The sequence below is a fragment of the Rhamphochromis sp. 'chilingali' genome (assembly GCF_963969265.1).
Source record: "Rhamphochromis sp. 'chilingali' genome assembly, chromosome: 1".
Taxonomy (NCBI): domain Eukaryota; kingdom Metazoa; phylum Chordata; class Actinopteri; order Cichliformes; family Cichlidae; genus Rhamphochromis; species Rhamphochromis sp. 'chilingali'.
Window position 1 is genome coordinate 59,563,828 of NC_137929.1, and position 17,954 is coordinate 59,581,781.

General features: G+C 39.9%; 2 protein-coding genes across 2 annotated transcripts in view; both read left to right on the forward strand.

The window, feature by feature from the left end:
* The window catches only part of LOC308400339 (uncharacterized protein), a gene marked incomplete at its 3' end in the record, with an annotated part of 203,250 nt that overhangs the window by 106,334 nt on the left and 78,962 nt on the right, over positions 1 to 17,954 (forward strand). The gene's annotated exons all lie outside the window — the stretch shown is intronic.
* Positions 386 to 17,851, forward strand: LOC308400357 (Fc receptor-like protein 5; the record flags this gene model as incomplete). The annotated part of the gene is made up of 5 exons (XM_080888001.1): positions 386 to 431; positions 1,892 to 1,945; positions 13,942 to 14,205; positions 14,285 to 14,530; positions 17,808 to 17,851. The coding sequence occupies 5 exons, from the start codon at positions 386 to 388 to the stop codon at positions 17,849 to 17,851; spliced, it is 654 nt and encodes a 217-aa protein (XP_080744127.1).

Below are 17,954 nucleotides of genomic sequence, written 5' to 3' on the forward strand. Positions count from 1 at the left end.
AAGCAAGTACTGTTGAGAAACTATAATACATAAATTACAATTAAAATTCTCAACAACATGAACAACTGATGAAAATATAAATAATGTATAAACAACTTAAAACCCCCCAAAGCATCTAAGTCGCGTCATGTGACAGTGCAACATCTAAGCATTAGACAGGGGAGGGGGAGCAAAATGTGCCTGCTTTGCGCTGACACGGGAGCGGCAAGTCCTTTGCCCAGGCTAGTATTGATCCGATATTGATGTAGACTTGGTATCGATACAATCGATATTTGGATCAATCTGTCCACCACTAATTTCTAGGCGTAGCCAAGTGGCTTTCCCTTGGGTAGTCTCAGAAACGTGAGGAGAGGCCAGCATCCAGATGAGTGATATTACTGTGACGATGACAGAGTTTTCCAAGGAACCACTGAAGACACAAGAGAGCAGAGGTAAATACATGGACTGTGAAAAACATGAGTAAACAGGGAGTCATGCACTAACATAGGTTAGCAGACAATCTGGCACGGGCTGGTTGTGAATGCTGATCTTAAATAAAACGGGCTTAATTAGTCTTACGTGGTGATCCTGGGAGGGGTGATAAAGACTCTGCCGGGAGAAGGGGAGCAGGGGCTGTGGAAAATACTGTGACTCACCCAGACCATGACAGTTTTTGGTTGAATCAAGCCAGCTGACGCAAAGAAAGCCTGACTAAAACTTCACATCCGCCTCAGGTGGCAGAAAAGAAGTATAACAGAAATGACTGCTCACTTGACAGGTTTCCAGCAGACCGTGTCCACATCCACAGCAAACAGTAATCCAGCCATTACAAAGCTTGAGCAGCATAAGACTGAAAAAGAATGAGACTAAGATCAGGTCACATATTTATTGAAGAAAACGTTACAAGCAGCATAGTTTAAACTCTATGTGCTTTTAATTCTGCTAACGCATTACCCTGAACCCTGTGATATTGAAATATGTAAATATATATTTTTTGGTTATAAAAAATGCTCACCAAAGTCACATAGACACAGGTAAACAAAAAAGAAAGAGAAAACCTTGAATATTACTGATCATGATGTGGCTTGATGTCACACAGTCCTTTACTTGAGTACAGATTTAAGTGTCCTGCTTACTGAGGAATGTTTTCTGCTTTCTGAGCACCAGTCAATTTTTACTGGTGCTGCTGTTTATTTTTTTCCTGAATATATATGAATATTGTACTATGTTTGCAATGGGCTGAAATAATAATAATAAATAATAATAATACAAACAGCTGTGTCTGGGCACAACATCACTCTGACATATTGAGCTCCAAATGAGATCATCATAGCTGTGGAGAGGAGCAGAGCTGATCTGGAGTCAGATTATGTTCTTTTGTACTGGGACATTCAATGTGTTCCAGCCAAACAGCATCCGTCTTTTAAGAACTGGGTGGATCTGCAGGACAGATGAAGGATGGAGACGTTTCTTTAATTCTGAAGAATGTGACGATTAATGAAAATGGAACATACGACTGTGATAGTTTGACTCACATCAAAACCACTTTTGGTTTTACCTTCAGAACTGCCTTAATCCTCCAAGGCATAGATTCATTCGACTGCAGTGTTGACAAGAGTGGGAGTGATAGTTTGACTCACATCAAAACCATCTACCTGATTGTTTATCCTCCAGGTGAGTGAGTAGAGTTGAGTGTGTGTGTGATCAGAGGTGAAGCTGCTTCCTGGTTGTTGATGTTTGTTTCTAAAGATGTTGTTGATGAGACTTTGTAGAAAGCAGCTGGTCTGAGTGATGTGATCAGAGTGCAGTAGATAATGTCTGACAGCAGTTTGAAGAGGAAATGGATTCTGTTCTGTTCTTCACTCATCACCTACCTGACAGCTGACACCTCACACCTGTTTCTCACCTGCAGGTCAGACAGGAGACGACGACAAAGATGAAGGTGGAAGGAAGGAGGATGGAATAAGTAGAGGATGTGCTGGATTGCTAACAAGTGCATCAGTTTTTGGTAATCGTGTTGCTTTTAATGCTATTTTGTTGGTTTTGTGATCTAGGGAAAACATAAAGATTCATCAGGTAAGATTTCCAACGAACCTCCTGTAGACTGAAATCTCTCAGAACTCATCAAGTGTCACAGCTGGGGCGGCAGTCATGTGGCGGTGAGGAAGGAGAATCCAAAAGCAGACAGTGGAGGAGGTGCAAGCAGGTTTTATATACAGTGCACAATAACCAAGGTATGGGCAGAACTGAACATAAACCTAAACTGGAAAAGCTAATACAAAAGGAGGACGCGGAGCGGCGAGGCGAGACATTAAATACATGGCAGAAACACAGACAACGCCACGAGAAGCACAGGCAGACACAAACTATAAATACACACACCAGGTAATCAGGAAATGGCACACAGGAGGGGACACAGCTGGAACTAATGAGCATAACGAGACACAGACCTACAAAGTAAAACAGGAAACACACAGACTGTTTTACAACACTAAACTAGGAATACATGGTGTGCCATGTCATAACCAAAGACGACAAAGCATGAAGGATGAACAAACAGCTAACATGAAGGATGCAACAAAGGGCAAAAACACAGGGCTTAAATACATACCGTCGTAATTAGAGAATGCAAGACAGGAGGGAAACACAGCAGGGACAATTCAGGCATGATGACACAGGGGGAAACAATACTGACAACGGAAACATGGGAATTGGAATTACCAACGTAAAACAGGAAACTGAGACAAACACTATAGACACTAAAACGTGGAACATGGGAACATGAAGCAGAGATTATATGACACAGAAACCATAATCCAAGGACTAAGAATGTAATATAAGCAAAAGAATCATATGGTAATCATATGATAAAATATGGTAAATGGCCATTTACTGTATTTGTATAGTGCTTTACTTGGTCCCTATGGACCTCAAAGCACTTTACACATCCAGTCATCCACCCATCCACACACTGGTGATGGCAAACTACATTGTAGCCACAGCCACCCTAGGGCGCACTGACAGAGGCGAGGCTGCCGGACACTGGCACCTCCGGGCCCTCTGACCACCACCAGTAGGCAACGGTGAAGTGTCTTGCCCAAGGACACAACGACTGAGACTGTCCAAGCCGAAGCTCGAACCGGCAGCCTTACGATTACAAGACAATAGTTGGAACTATTAGTTCAATAATAAACCAAAGGCACTGGGTTCATGACCCAGTACCGTGACACCGTTATTTAAAATCAAGTCATTACTTATTTATTTAGTTATTTATTTATTTTTTAAATGTATTCATTTTATGTTTCAAATATTTTTATTGAGAGCAAGTATCATGATTGTAGTTTTTACAAATTGACATAACATAGCTTATGCTCCTTTTTTTCTCTAAACTAATAAGGCAAATAATTAAACAACACCAACAACAAAAAAAAAAAAAAAAAAAAAAAAACCCGCAGTCACCCATAAGGGGTCCCAATACCCCGGCTGTCGGCAAAAGGGAAGAGAAACAAGTAAACAAAATTTTATATTTTCCCAAGGTATATAAGTAAAGGGTGCCAGATTAATTCAAAATCTTTTACATTGTCATTCATACTATATCTTATTTTTTCAAGGTGAAGAGTGTTTATAAGTTCAGTAAGCCACATTTTTAATACAGGAGTTTCATTGCCTTTCCAAAGCTGCAGGATCAATTTCTTTGCAATAATCAAAGCATATGCCATAAACCTTTTTTGAGAGTGTTGTAAATTTTGTGTTTCGTTGGAAATCCCAAAGATGATTACTGTCGGATTTGGTTCAATCTTACTTTTAAAAATATTAGACATATAAGTAAAAATATCATACCAAAAACCCTGAAGCCTTGGACATAGTGCAAAACAATGTAACAGATTTCCATAGTGTATCTTGCATTTTTCACAGAGGGGGGAACACTCTGGATACATTTTGTGAAGTTTTTCCCTTGAATAGTGTAGTCTGTGTATAATTTTGTACTGAATTAAACAGTGACGGGAATTAATAAAAGGCGTATTTATGTTGTGTAAGGCCTCCTGCCAGAAATCTTCTGATAGGAGAGTCCCAAAATCTTTTTCCCACTCCTCTTTGATTGAAGTAGTTGAAGGTATACTCATCTCCTGTATTGAATTATAAAATAATGAAATTCTCTGTTCAAACCCCCTTCCATCACTAAGACATCTGTCCAAAGGATCGGACGATATGTTTTCAAATTGTGGCAGGTATGTACGGATATAGTCTCTTAGTTGAAGATATCTAAAAAAATGACTGTGAGGCAATCCAAATCTATCTTTTAAATGTTGGAATGACATAAAAGTATCATTTAGGTATAAATCCTTTAATTTACAAATTCCCAATTCCTGCCATATATTGAAAGCTCCGTCTACACATGATGGAAGGAAAGAGGGGTTAGCTGTAATGGGTGTACACATTGATAGTTTTTTCGATTTGAAGTGCTTAATTATTTGTCTCCAAATTTGTACGGTATTATAAATCACTGGATTCGAATTGTAATATGAGTTTGTCAAAAGAATAGGAGAGAGTAGTATTCCACCAACACAGTAAGGAAGGCAATCCTCCCGCTCCATCTGTAAGCCGTTAGGGAGTATTGCTGTGTCATCCAATAGAAGGGAAATTATTCTTAAATTTGATGCCCAGTAGTAGTACATAAAGTTAGGTAGTGTAAGTCCACCAAGGGATCTATGTTTGCATAGGTGGTCTTTTTTTATTCTATGTGTTTTATAATTCCATATAAATGGCATAATGATGGCGTCCATCTTTTTAAAAAAAGATTTGGGCAAGAAAATTGGGATGTTTTGAACCAGATACAAATACTGCGGGAGAAATACCATTCTTATTGAATTCACTCTCCCTATTAAAGAAATAGGAAGTGTCCTCCAGTACTGAATGTTATTTTTAAGTTTCTCCAGTAAGGGAAGAAAATTCTCTTTCATTAGGGAGCTGTGTTTTTTTGGTATTGTAATGCCCAAGTAAGTGATTTTTTCATAGGTTATTTTAAATGGGAGAGATGTAAGCCATTGTTTATTCTCTAGTTTAATGGGCAGTATTTCGCTTTTTCCCCAGTTAATCTTGTAGCCTGCGAAAGTACTGAATTTATCAATCACGGAGAGAATTGCTGGGAGGGATATTAATGGTTTTGTTATGTATAATAATATGTCGTCAGCATAGAGCGATATAGAATTAGAAGTGTATGTTGTATCATAACCGTGTATATCCATATGGGTTCGAATTGTCTGTGCTAAGGGTTCCAAAGCCAGGGCAAATAATAATGGACTAAGAGCGCATCCTTGTCTTGTACCTCTGCTGAGTTTAAACTGAGTTGATAATGTCTGATTTGTAAGAATTCTGGCTGTGGGATTATTATAAAGTAGTTTTATCCAAGAGATGAAATCTTGTCCCAGTTGAAATTTTTCTAGGACTGCAAAGAGGTAGGACCACTCCACATGATCGAATGCCTTTTCGGCATCCAAGCTAAGTATAAGTAGGTCCTGTTGTACCTTGGGGGAATAGATTATATTAAATAGACGTCGAAGATTATTAAAAGAACTCCTGTTTGGAATGAAACCTGTTTGGTCTGGATGCACCAATTTATCTATTACTGTATTAAGTCTACTCGCTAGTATTTTAGCCAGAATTTTTTGATCAGAATTTAATAGAGAAATAGGTCTATATGATCCCACTTCCTCCAGTGCTTTGCCTTTTTTTGGAAGTACTATAATAGTTGCTTCATTCAATGTTGGAGGTAGGGTGCTCATTTTGTATGCATGGTTATATAATTTAAATAGATATGGACTTAATTTGATCTTAAAGTATTTATAAAACTCATTCCCTAACCCATCAGGGCCTGGACTCTTGTTGTTTTTTAGTAATCCGATAGATTTTGTAATTTCTTCAATTGTGATCTTAGCGTTCAAAATATTGGCATTTGTCTGGTCTAACACAGGAAGATCACATTTATCTAAAAATTCCTGCATTTCATTAGGCCCTGCAGTGGGATGAGAAGTATAGAGGGATTCATAAAACTGTCTAAAGTTATCGTTAATATCTTTGTGTGATGTGACCAGATTTCCGTTACTTGTTCTGATTTTATGAATCGCTCTATCATTTTCTAGTTTCTTTAGTTGTCTGGCTAGCAACTTATGGGGTTTATCCCCAAATTCAAAATAGTTCTGTCTCACAAAAGTGAAAGTTCTATTAATATTAATAGATAATATTTGGTTTAGTTTATATTTTAGTGCACAAATAGTATTATACTTATCTAAAGAAGGAGCCATTGCATTATTGACGTCCAGTTCGTGGATTCTTTTTTCTAAATTTAGCTGTTCTAATTTATTCCTTTTATTCCGTGACGCTTGATATGATATTATAAACCCCCTGATATAAGCTTTAAACGTTTCCCATAGTATATCTGGAGAGGTCTCAGCATTATCGTTTATATCAAAGAATAAAGACATCTGAGAGTTTATATATTGTTTAAATTCTAAATCGTTCAGTAATTGTGGGTCAAATCTCCAATTTCTGTATGTTTTAATAGGGTTACTAAGTGCAAAGGAGCAAGTAACGGGGCAGTGATCAGAGATAATAATATTATGATAGGTTGCATTTCGAATTAGGGGGAGCATTTTTCCATCCACCAAAAAATAATCAATCCTTGAATAACTATTGTGTACGTGGGAGTGGAAAGAATACTCTCTGCCTGATGGATTTAGAATTCTCCACGCATCACAGATATTCATATTCTTCATATATGTTTTAATAAAATTACTGCTTTTACACGGTGTGATTTTTTTGGACAAAGATTTATCCAAATATGGGTCTAATGCTAGGTTAAAGTCACCTCCAATTATTAAATTACTGTTGGGTATATCCGGAATTAAGCTGAAGACCTTTCTATAGAATTCTGGATCGTCATGGTTGGGCCCATAGACATTCAGTAGAATAATTGGAGTAGTATGCAGCTCCCCAGTCACTAATACATATCTCCCATTCTTATCAACTATAGTGGAGTTATGTTTGAACGGGGTATCTTTCTTGATTAAGATAGCTACCCCTCTAGTTTTGGCGGAAAGTGTTGAGTAGTACACCTGATTTATCCATCTACATTTAAGTTTATTGTGAGCCGCATTTTTCAAGTGGGTTTCTTGTAAAAAAATAATATCCACGTTAAGAGATTTCAAGTACGATAAAACTTTGCCTCTTTTAACAGGTTCATTTACACCCTTTACATTCCAAGTACAAAAAGTTAAATCCACATTTTTTACCTTTCCATTATCTTGCATTTGTATACTTTAGGGCAGCTTAATTCTCGTATTTTCCATATTCGTACAGTCGAGATATGGGTCCCAACCCTCACCCCCCACCCCCCTACCCGTGTGTAACCGTGACAAAAAAAAAAAAAAAAAAAAAAAACGTAAGCAATGCATCCCCTTCCGTGTATCCCAAAAAAAAAAAAATTCGAGGGGATGCTATAACAAAAACTAAGCTTACCAAAATATTCTATCTCAAAACTTCCTTTGTCCATAGCTCCTGGGCAAATGATGATTTTTTATATCAAAGTAAGTACGTGTCATTGGGCCAGATGTATTCATTTTATATTGACTACTGTGCCAGAATGATGTTGAGAAACACATATGTGTTTTAGAAAGAATAAAATATCCCAAATTGTTTGTTTTATTTCAAATGTGGTTTTTTAACACATTTGGCCACAACTAATGGTGTGGAGGTAAACACAGGCGACACGAGAGCTCTCGATAAACACTGCTCGTTTATTGCTCATCACCACAGAACTGAACACTTTCCCTCCAAAACACAGCAACAATACTTCCTGAGAAACTGGGTGTGAGTGGAGCCCTCCAGTGGTCCACCACAATGGTGTAGTTTCAGCCTCTGGAACACTTTGGACCTTGTGTTGTGACATTTGGCAGTGCCATTACTGAGCATTAAATCCCTCAACAGAGTTGATTAGGATTTAAAATGTAAACAAGTTGTTCACATGAAGACTTCATTGTCAGTACAAGGTGTCTAAGGAGAAAAACTGACCAGGCTTAATCTACTATGATACAATACATTACTTTCACTTCTGAAACCACAAAAACAACTTCCTGTTGTTGACACTAGTTAACTGTAGTTTTACTGTGATGAGACCTCTCACCACAGTGTGTCCTGGTTTGGCTAACAGAAGTGTTCATGTTGTGAGAAAAAGTTTGCTTTGTGCTCTGTGGTGAAGCGTCTCAGTCTGCATTAAAAGAAGATGGCACCTTTGTGGTCGTCTGACTTCCATTTTCTCAGAAACACCCACTGGTCCTTTCTAATCAGATGTTTTTCAGCAGAGGTGGTAAGCTGCTTAGAAAAGTTCAGGATATCAAACTGGACATCTCTCAGAAAGGGAAAGTTTTTCTGTCATTTTAAATAATTCAAATAATGCACTTCGAAAAAAAACAATGGAAAGTAGGAGTAATAAATTTGCTGTAACATAACCTGCATTCTGTGGTCAAAAAAACCCCTTGAAACTCGTCAGTTAACAAATAATAATTATTATTTTGGATAAATAAATAAAGCTTTTTCGGTATCAAGGTGTCTTCAGGCATTCACACCTCAGCTTCGGTGCTGTTGTTCTGCACACTGGAGGCACAGCTCAATTCCCTCTCCCAGAGAATGCAGCACTCATGCCACCGACACTCTTCCTTCACCAAGCAACTCCTGGTAGGGAGTGAAAATGATTTCTTTTTTCATGTTCCTCCTGAGATGGTTAATACCAAAAACGTAAACACTCTTCAAAACCTATTAAGAACATCAAATCTAAAATCGTTTATTCCAAGGCTGCTGATTCGTTGGGCTAAAAAGACTGCTCATTCTCTTCATTTTGAGAATACGAGAATGGAGAATCTGGAGTCCCAGATTTAAACCTAGAGGGTCCCCCCACAGAGGGACAAAAGGACCCCTGAACCTTCACAGACAAGTTACATCTTAAAATTAATCTGTTAATAACATACATAAAATAATAATATTTACACGATGAAAAGTAGTATCCCACCTCTGTATTTGAATCTATAGAAAGCTGGTGCTCAGGGGAAGAGGGCGGGCTTTACTTGGTGTCAGTGACAGAAATGAAAAAAAGCTCAAATGAGTGAGAAGGACGATGAAGGAAACATCTGTGCTGTGTCTGCTCTGTAAGTAGAATCTCTGTGTTTGTTTGAATTCTTGTACTTTGACTGTCTGCTCTCCTGATAACTGATGATGGAGGAGAAGACATGAAAAACAAATCAGGCTGAATTCAAGTTCAAAACACCACGAGGACCAACTGCAGGTCTGAACTGACTCTTTATCTTTGCTCAGGAGTCGATGAAACACAGCAGGCAGTGAAAAGATCAAATCATTCACTCATTATATCAACACAGCTGCACAGTGGACACACGACCTTGCTGTGTCATTATAAGTAGTGGATATTTTCGATGTAATCACAGTGTATTCAGTGCACATGACTGTAATCATTATGATCACTCTAAGACAGGGGTCGGGTACCTTTTTTGGCTGAGAGAGCCATGAACGCCATATTTTAAAAATGTAATTCCATGAGAGCCATACACTAGGTTTAAGCACAACAACATTTTCTACCCTTGTAAGGAGAATGTTATGGTCAACCGTATTAAAAGTAGAAGTTCGATCTAATAAAACTACAGAGCGCGCCCTGAAAACAGGATAAAGACATGTTGTGGAAGAGAGACAGAGATTAATAACAGATATGATTCAATGCAGAGAGGTCTATTAATACATAGTGAGTGAGAAAGGTGACTGGAAAGGAAAAACTCAATGCATCATGGGAATCCCCGGCAGCCTACGTCTATTGCAGCATAACTAAGGGAGGATTCAGGGTCACGTGGTCCAGCCCTAACTATATGCTTTAGCAAAAATGAAAGTTTTAAGCCTAATCTTAAAAGTAGAGATAGTGTCTGTCTCCCGAATCCAAACTGGAAGCTGGTTCCACAGAAGAGGGGCCTGAAAACTGAAGGCTCTCCCTCCCATTCTACTTTAAAATACTCTAGGAACAACAAGTAGGCCTGCAGAGAGAGAGCGAAGTGCTCTAATAGGGTGATATGGTATTACAAGGTCATTAAGATAAGATGGGGCCTGATTATTTAAGATCTTGTATGTGAGGAGCAGGATTTTGAATTCAATTCTGGACTTAACAGGAAGCCAATGAAGGGAAGCCAAAACAGGAGAAATATGCTCTCTCTTTCTAGTCCCTGTCAGTACTCTTGCTGCAGCATTTTGGATTAGCTGAAGGCTTTTCAGTGACTTTTTTGGACAGCAGTCTTACATATTTGTTTAATATGTGCGTTGAAGGACATGTCCTGGTCAAAAATGACTCCAAGGTTCCTCACAGCGTTACTGGAGGCCAAGGTAATGCCATCCAGAGTAAGAATCTGGTTAGATACCATATTTCTAAGATTTTCAGGGCCGAGTACAATAACCTCAGTTTTATCTGAATTAAGAAGCAGAAAGTTAGCGGCCATCCAGGTCTTTATGTCTGATAGGTTTGTAGCTTGAACGTATTCGCTGGAACCTTGAAGACAATATAATTACACAGCAAAGCAAGACACGAGTAGGCAAAGTTCTTCATGTTTCTCGTGCACAGGAGAGAAAACCGGACAGACGCCGTTCCTTCGCTTGACCCCAGTTGCTCTCGACCGCTCCCCTGTAACACTGCTCTTTTATTGAGGCTACATGAATATGCATAGGTTCATTAACATATGACGTCTACATATAAACAAAGAGTACCTTGCCTGTTTGTGTGTGTGTGTAGTCAGAGTGTGACCCCATAAATGACTTCCCCAAACCTGCTGGTCTGGAAGTCCAGCGGTTCATCTAAACAAAAGGCACTTAGCCTAAAACAAACACAGCCACGTTAATCCTACCATAAAACAATAAAACAAGGTACGACCTCTCTCGTGCTCCCAGAGTGCTCTCTAATACACACAAAGTTTGCAGCCTATCACTACACAATTGATTATACACCTCTAAGCATATATGGTTAAATATTTCTAAGCATAAATGACAATCAACAATACAAAACCTAACAATGTCTTTAAGGCTACGTTCACACTGCAGGCGAAAGCGCATCAAATCCGATTTTTCTGACCCTATGCGACCCATATCTGATCATGCTATGACAGTGTGAACGGCGCAAATCCGATATTTTCAAATCCGATCTGGGTCACTTTCGTATGTGGTACTGAATCCCATACATATCCGATGTTTTAGAAAGCGACTGCTGTTTGAACGGTCATGTCGCATTAAATCTGTATTTTACGTCATCGACACAAGACAGACGCCAATTATCAGCGCCGGAGAAGCGCCCGATAAGACATCGCGAACGCTTCCTGGCCATCCCGTGTAGAAGTCAGTGAAACTGTTGGGAAGACAACGTTGGAGAAACGTGAACATTTTATTTGTACTGTATAATCTGCAGATTCTGACAGAAATCTGCAGCTATCCTTTGAAGCACCGCTCCTCTCTAAAACAGCAATAAGGATCATTATTAGGTTATCTACATTATTATGTAAATAACAAAATAACTTAAAGCAAAAATTGGGAAACGTAAAGTCCGAAGTCTTTATATTAAGGCCATCTGTCAAACAATACTGTTTGTTCTGGGTCTAAACAGAGCGCGTTGTGTGTGAAGTCTTCTTTTGCGCATGAAGGCCGCTTTGAGCGTTCACACTAGAGCGCCTTTGCTGTCGCATTTTATTTGTAGTGTTGAACAAGCAGACAAAAAAATCGGATTTGATCAAAATATCGGAATTGAGCATTAAGACCTGCAGTGTGAACGTAGCCTAAGACATTCCTGCAGTTTAACTAATTGGTGTGTGTTATCTGGCTTCATGGACAGATAGAGCTGGGTGTCATCTGCATAGCAGTGAAAACGTATGCTATGTCTTCTTCTAATGATACTGCCTAAGGGAAGCATGTATAATGTAAACAGAATAGGTTCTAGCACTGAACCCTGTGGAACTCCATAATTAACCTCAGTGTGTGAAGAGGACTCTCCATTTACATGCACAAACTGGAGTCTATTAGATAGATATGATACAAACCACTGCAGCACAGTACCTGTAATACCTACAGCATGTTCTAATCGCTCTAATAGGATATTATGGTCAACAGTATCGAATGCTGCACTGAGGTCTAGCAGGACAAGCACAGAGATGAGTCCACTGTCAGAGGCCACAAGAAGATCATTTGTAACCTTCACTAAAGCTGTCTGTGAAGGTTCTCAGTCATCCAGGTCATCGTAGTCAAAGGAGCTTGCAAAGAAAAGCGTCTGGACTTCTTTAAGTTGCTTGAAGACGTTTCACCTCTCATCCGAGAAGCTTCTTCAGTTCTAAGGTCAAATGGTGGAGAGTCCCAGATATAAACCTAGTGGGAGTGACCCCCACAGAGGGACAAAAGGACCCCCTGATGATCCACTAATCACCCAAGCCAAGGTGTGAAATTGGGTGTGGGACCCAATCAGCCAGAGTTTCGGGTGTGTTCATTGTGAAACCTGGCCCCACCTTGTCATGCGAATTCCTGAGGTCAGATGGCCCAGGATGTGAGTGGGCGTTAAGGCGTCTGGGAAGGGATCTCAAAACTGGATTATAGATGGCAGAGAGTTGGTGTCGTAAACCCCCGCCTCTGTTCAAAGATGGTCGCTCACAGTGGACATAGATGGCTTCTTTCACTCCTCTTTCAAACCATCTGTCCTCTCTGTCCAAAATGTGAACATTGGCATCCTCGAAAGAGTGTCCTTTATCCTTAAGATGCAGATGGACTGCTGAGTCTTGTCCTGTGGAGGTGGCTCTTCTGTGTTGTGCCATGCGCTTGTGAAGTGGCTGTTTGGTCTCTCCAATGTAGAGGTCTGAGCATTCCTCGCTGCACTGTACAGCATACACCACGTTGTTAAGTTTGTGTTTTGGCGTTTTGTCTTTCGGGTGAACCAGTTTCTGTCTGAGTGTGTTGCTGGGTCTGAAATACACTGGGATGTCATGCTTGGAGAAAACTCTCCTGAGTTTTTCTGATACACCGGCTACATAGGGGATGACAACGTTGTTGCGTCTGTCCTTCTTATCCTCCTTCGCTGGTGTCTGGTCTTCTTTTCTGTGCCTCTTTGCTGACTTTAAGAACGCCCATTTAGGATAGCCGCACGTTTTGAGTGCTTCCTTTACATGTGTGTGTTCCTTCTTTTTTCCTTCAGGCTTAGAGGGAACATGTTCTGCCCGGTGGTGTAGGGTCCTAATTACTCCAAGTTTGTGTTCCAGAGGGTGATGGGAGTCGAACAGGAGGTTCCGGTAAATTTCGATGTTGAGTTTGCCGTTCTCTTCAATGTGCACGGCGCAGTCCAGGAAAGGCAAACAGTTGTCCTTTGTGTCTTCCCTGGTGAACTTGATGTTTTTATCCACAGCGTTAATGTGCGCAGTGAAGGATTCCACTTCTTGTGTCTTGATTTTGACCCAGGTGTCGTCCACATATCTGTACCAGTGGCTGGGTACTCTTCCTTTGAAAGAGCCAAGAGCCTTCCTTTCCACTTCCTCCATGTAAAGGTTGGCTACAATAGGTGACAATAGGCTCCCCCGTGTCACCTATTGTAGCCAATTGTAGTCATTTCCTTCCACATATAGCTTTGCTGTTTGTGTGGAGTTGTTCTTTATGTTCACCTGAAATCAACCTGAGTGTCATTTCTCTTTAGTTCTGATCTCACTGCTGAGCTGCACAACAAACCAAGGTCAGTAACCTTCTTCTGTCACAGTTTAAACCTGAGAAATGCTCACTGATATGACCTGATGGGGTTCATGTTTCACAATGGATTTTGAATAAAAAACTGTTGAAATGAAGCAATAATTCCAAAATTTGCAACAGCAAACAGATCATCAGTTTTTTTTATTTTAACCCTCACAGCTCGTCTGACTGTGAGTCCCAGCAGATCTCAGTTCTTTAAAGGAGCCTTTGTGTCTCTGAGCTGTGAGGAGGACGACAGCTCTGCTGGATGGACTCTGAGGAGAAACACAAGCACACGACAGAGGACTCAGTGTGGAGATGGGTGGGGAAAACCTGCTGGTTCTTCCTGTAACATCAGTAACACATATCAAGTGGACAGTGGAGTTTACTGGTGTGAGTCCAGAGAGGGTCCCATCAGTAACATGGTTAACCTGACAGTCACTGGTAAGCTGAGTGTGTGGAGTTAGTGTTGATGAAGCTGTGTGTAAATGGATGAAATGCTGTAGTTTGTCTCTGTGTTGAGGTGGATCAGTGATCCTGCAGAGTCCTGTCCTCCCTGTGATGGAGGGAGATGACGTCACTCTGCTCTGTAAAACAAAGACCACTCCCTCCAACCTCCCAGCTGCTTTCTATAAAGATGGCTCCCTCATCAGGAAGCAGCCTACAGGTCACATGACCATCCAGCATGTTTCCAGGTCTGATGAAGGCCTCTACAAGTGTGACATCAGCGGTCATGGAGAGTCTCCATCCAGCTGGATCACTGTCACAGGTGACACACTCACCTGTCTGTGTTTCTGCAGCTTTCAACATTCACAATGTGACGACAACTTAATGACTGTGTTTGCTTTATTTTAGGGAAACACACCACCACACCTCCACCTACATCCACCTGTCCTCCTGGTTCCACCTCCATCATTTTTCCTCCATCACTCTCTCCTCCTGTTCTCTCTGTGCTTTCATTTGTTGGATCAGTCTGTCTTGTGGTTCTACTGGTGTTACTGGCTCTGCTGGTGAGACGATGTGTTCACAGGAAACCTGAAGGTGAGACTCAGACTTCCTGATCTTTCATGTCTGAGTTTGTTTAGTAGAATAAAGTTCACATTCATGATGATCACAGTAACAACTTGATTAAATGTAATCTCTGTTTAGATATTTAATTTGAAATACTTTTCATTTTGGAAAATTTCAGCAGATCAACAAGCTGGAGAAGATGACATCATCACACGTGTCATGTACCGTGCTGTCAAAATACAAAGTAGAGGTATCACTGTGTTTCCTTCACTCGGTTTTTAGTGTTTTGTGTCTGTGTGTGTTTTGGGAGTAGATGTGTGGTGTGTTTTATAATGTGAGGACATTCATAAATATTTAAGGCATACTTTGCTTGAAAGTTGTAGTAACAAACATGATGGTTGCAACGCTCCGAAAGAGCAAATCAGCAGCTTAAACACAAAGTATATGAACATCAGAAAGTTTCAGCTTCTTTTTTTCATAGTAAGGATGGATTCAATATACTTATGGTAACTTCCTGGATTACTGTGTGGGTAATAAATTATTTTAGGAAAGTGAATATTAGAGGAACAGCAGCTTTTTGCACTTGTTCTTTTCACCTCTGCAAGTTTCTGCTCAGTCTGTTTATTGTTCTAATGAAGACTTATTAGAAAATCCTTACTAGAAGACCAGCTCACACATAATGAGTAGAAGTATAACTTGTGTGGTTTACTTATTTATTTTCAATGACAAATTCATCAAACCATTGAATCAAGTTTTATCAGATGGTGTCTGGTGATTCTGCATCTGTCCTTGTTGTTTCACTTTCATTTAGGCAGAGGTTATAAAATAACTTCACATTTCTGCTCAGAGTCAATATAAGACTGCTGCTGAGTGTTTGACTGGAGGTAGAATTAGATTTAGTCCATGAAGACTGTTTATGACTTTGGTGATATGATGAATTTTGAGGACATTATGAAGCAGTGAGGGATGATCAGAAGTGTAGAAATGCAGATTATTGTAACAGTAAAACTATTTTTGATCAAAAGCCTGAAATCGTAACAATTAAGTTCACACCTTTATTATAATCGGTGTCCTTTGATTAAACATTGGCTAACTTAGACGAATGTTACCATGTGTGTTTCACACTGTACTTACTGAGTTGCTCACTGTGAGCTGGACTGTGTGTTTGTGGTCTGTGGTTAACTGAGGCTAACAGCTCTGCAGTCGTCCAGCATCCTGTTTCTGATAGAAAGAAACACTTCAGCTGCAGCTGTTTCAACACAGAGCTGCTCATTTTAAACACAGAAAGGAATGACAATAGCATTTTAAATCATATCTACATCAGTATATATATTTGCATTCTGAGTGTCACCTTAACAACATTAATATTTTGCTAGTGTCTTTGACACACTAATATGTAAAACAGATCCATTCATATTGATATTGATTTTAGTTAAATATAGTCTTAAGCTGCTTCTCACTGCAGTGCATTGTTATTTGGCCAATCATAATTCAGTTCATTTCAGATTTATTTATGTAGCACCAAATCAGAAAAACAGTTGCCTCAATGCACTTAAAGTGGTCGTGCTGTGAGCAGATCTTTGCTCTTTGCTCTGTGGTAAAGAGCGTCGGTCTGCAATGGAAGAAGAAGGTGTGTTTGTGGTTGTCCACCTTGTTATTCTCAGAAACTCTCCCCAGTTCTTTGTGGTGGTCTGTGTTTCTCAGCAGAGCTGTTAAAAAAATGGAAACTTTACAAAGGTTTTAATCTTTATAAAGAGTTGTCAGTTAAACTTTTCATGATGCAACTTTACAAAAAATATGATAATACTACAAGTAACAGTAAACTTTTTGCTCTAGTGTGATAATATCACAATGCTGTAGCTGTTGTACCTGCAGTCATTTAAATGTGTTTTATTTTACATCCAGCTGCAGTCCATTCAGCAGTGAAAACGTACCAACCAGAAACCATCTGAACAAAGAAGGCCCAGGTACAACTGCTCTTGACTTTTAACTTTGAATAAAGGCTACTCTGTTTCCAGACATCCTCCTAACCTAAGCTAACACAACCACATCATGACTCAATTTCAGATCTCAGATTTGTGAAGGATAGCACACTCACACTTCTTATCTCTGAACAAGCACACAAACCTGTTCCTGTTAAATAAGACATGGACAGCTAAACATTAGATCAGTGATAAAAGAGCCTCCCCCCCTTCTCTTGGAACAATACTTAAGAGTTTTATGTCACATAACATGTAATTCAAGTGATTCTGTAATTCTAAATGGATGACTACAAACAAAAATCAGCCTCCTGATAGACACACCTGTGGTATCACTTTCATTATCCTTTGTCACATTGAGCTCAATTTATTGCATTTACAGATTTTCAGAAAACTTGACTTCTGACCTTGAGGTCAATGATACTGAGATTTGAACTTGTCGGAGATTTTTAGTAGATGAGCTTGGTATCATTTTGAAACTCTGTCCCCTAGATCTCAAGTTGTCATATTCATCAATGCAGGTGTCCATGCTGTCCGTCAGCATGCCAGCTGGGGTGATGACAATGCCTCATCAGCTTTTAAGGGGCATTTTGCACAGCAGAAAGAGGAGATTCTGAGGGCCGCCAGGTCCCGTTTCTACTATAAGCTAACAATGATTGTGCTCAGGGTTGCACAGTTTTGTGATGGTTAGCACTGTTTCCTAACAGCAAAAACGTCCTGAGTTCAAATCCAGGCTCAGGCCTTAATGTCTGCAGTTTACATGTTCTCCCTGTGGATGTGCAGGTTCTCTCCCACAGTCCAGTACATGACGGGTTTATTTTTGTTTGTGATTTCAAACTGACCCTAGGTATACATGTATGAGTTAATTTCAGCTCTTCGGGTTCCTGTTTGACTTGCTAATTTCACAGTGCTCTGATTTGTGTCTGAACTGGTTCCCAGTAAAGTCTGAACTGGGACTGTGTGTGATGCAGAGAGGTGGAGATTTGAGGTCTTTATTGAACTACAAAGTTTGTAATCATGTTTCCTGTTGTTTGAACTGTGTGTGTTTGTGTTCAGACTTTAAACCAGAGCCAGACGTCGTCTACTCTTCACTGAAGTAGTCCACCAGTCCAACCACTGACATCCAGCTGCTGGTCTCTAACTGGTCCCCCAGCACCTCAGACCAAAGGACATCCACATGTTCAAAAGACTTTCTGTGTATTT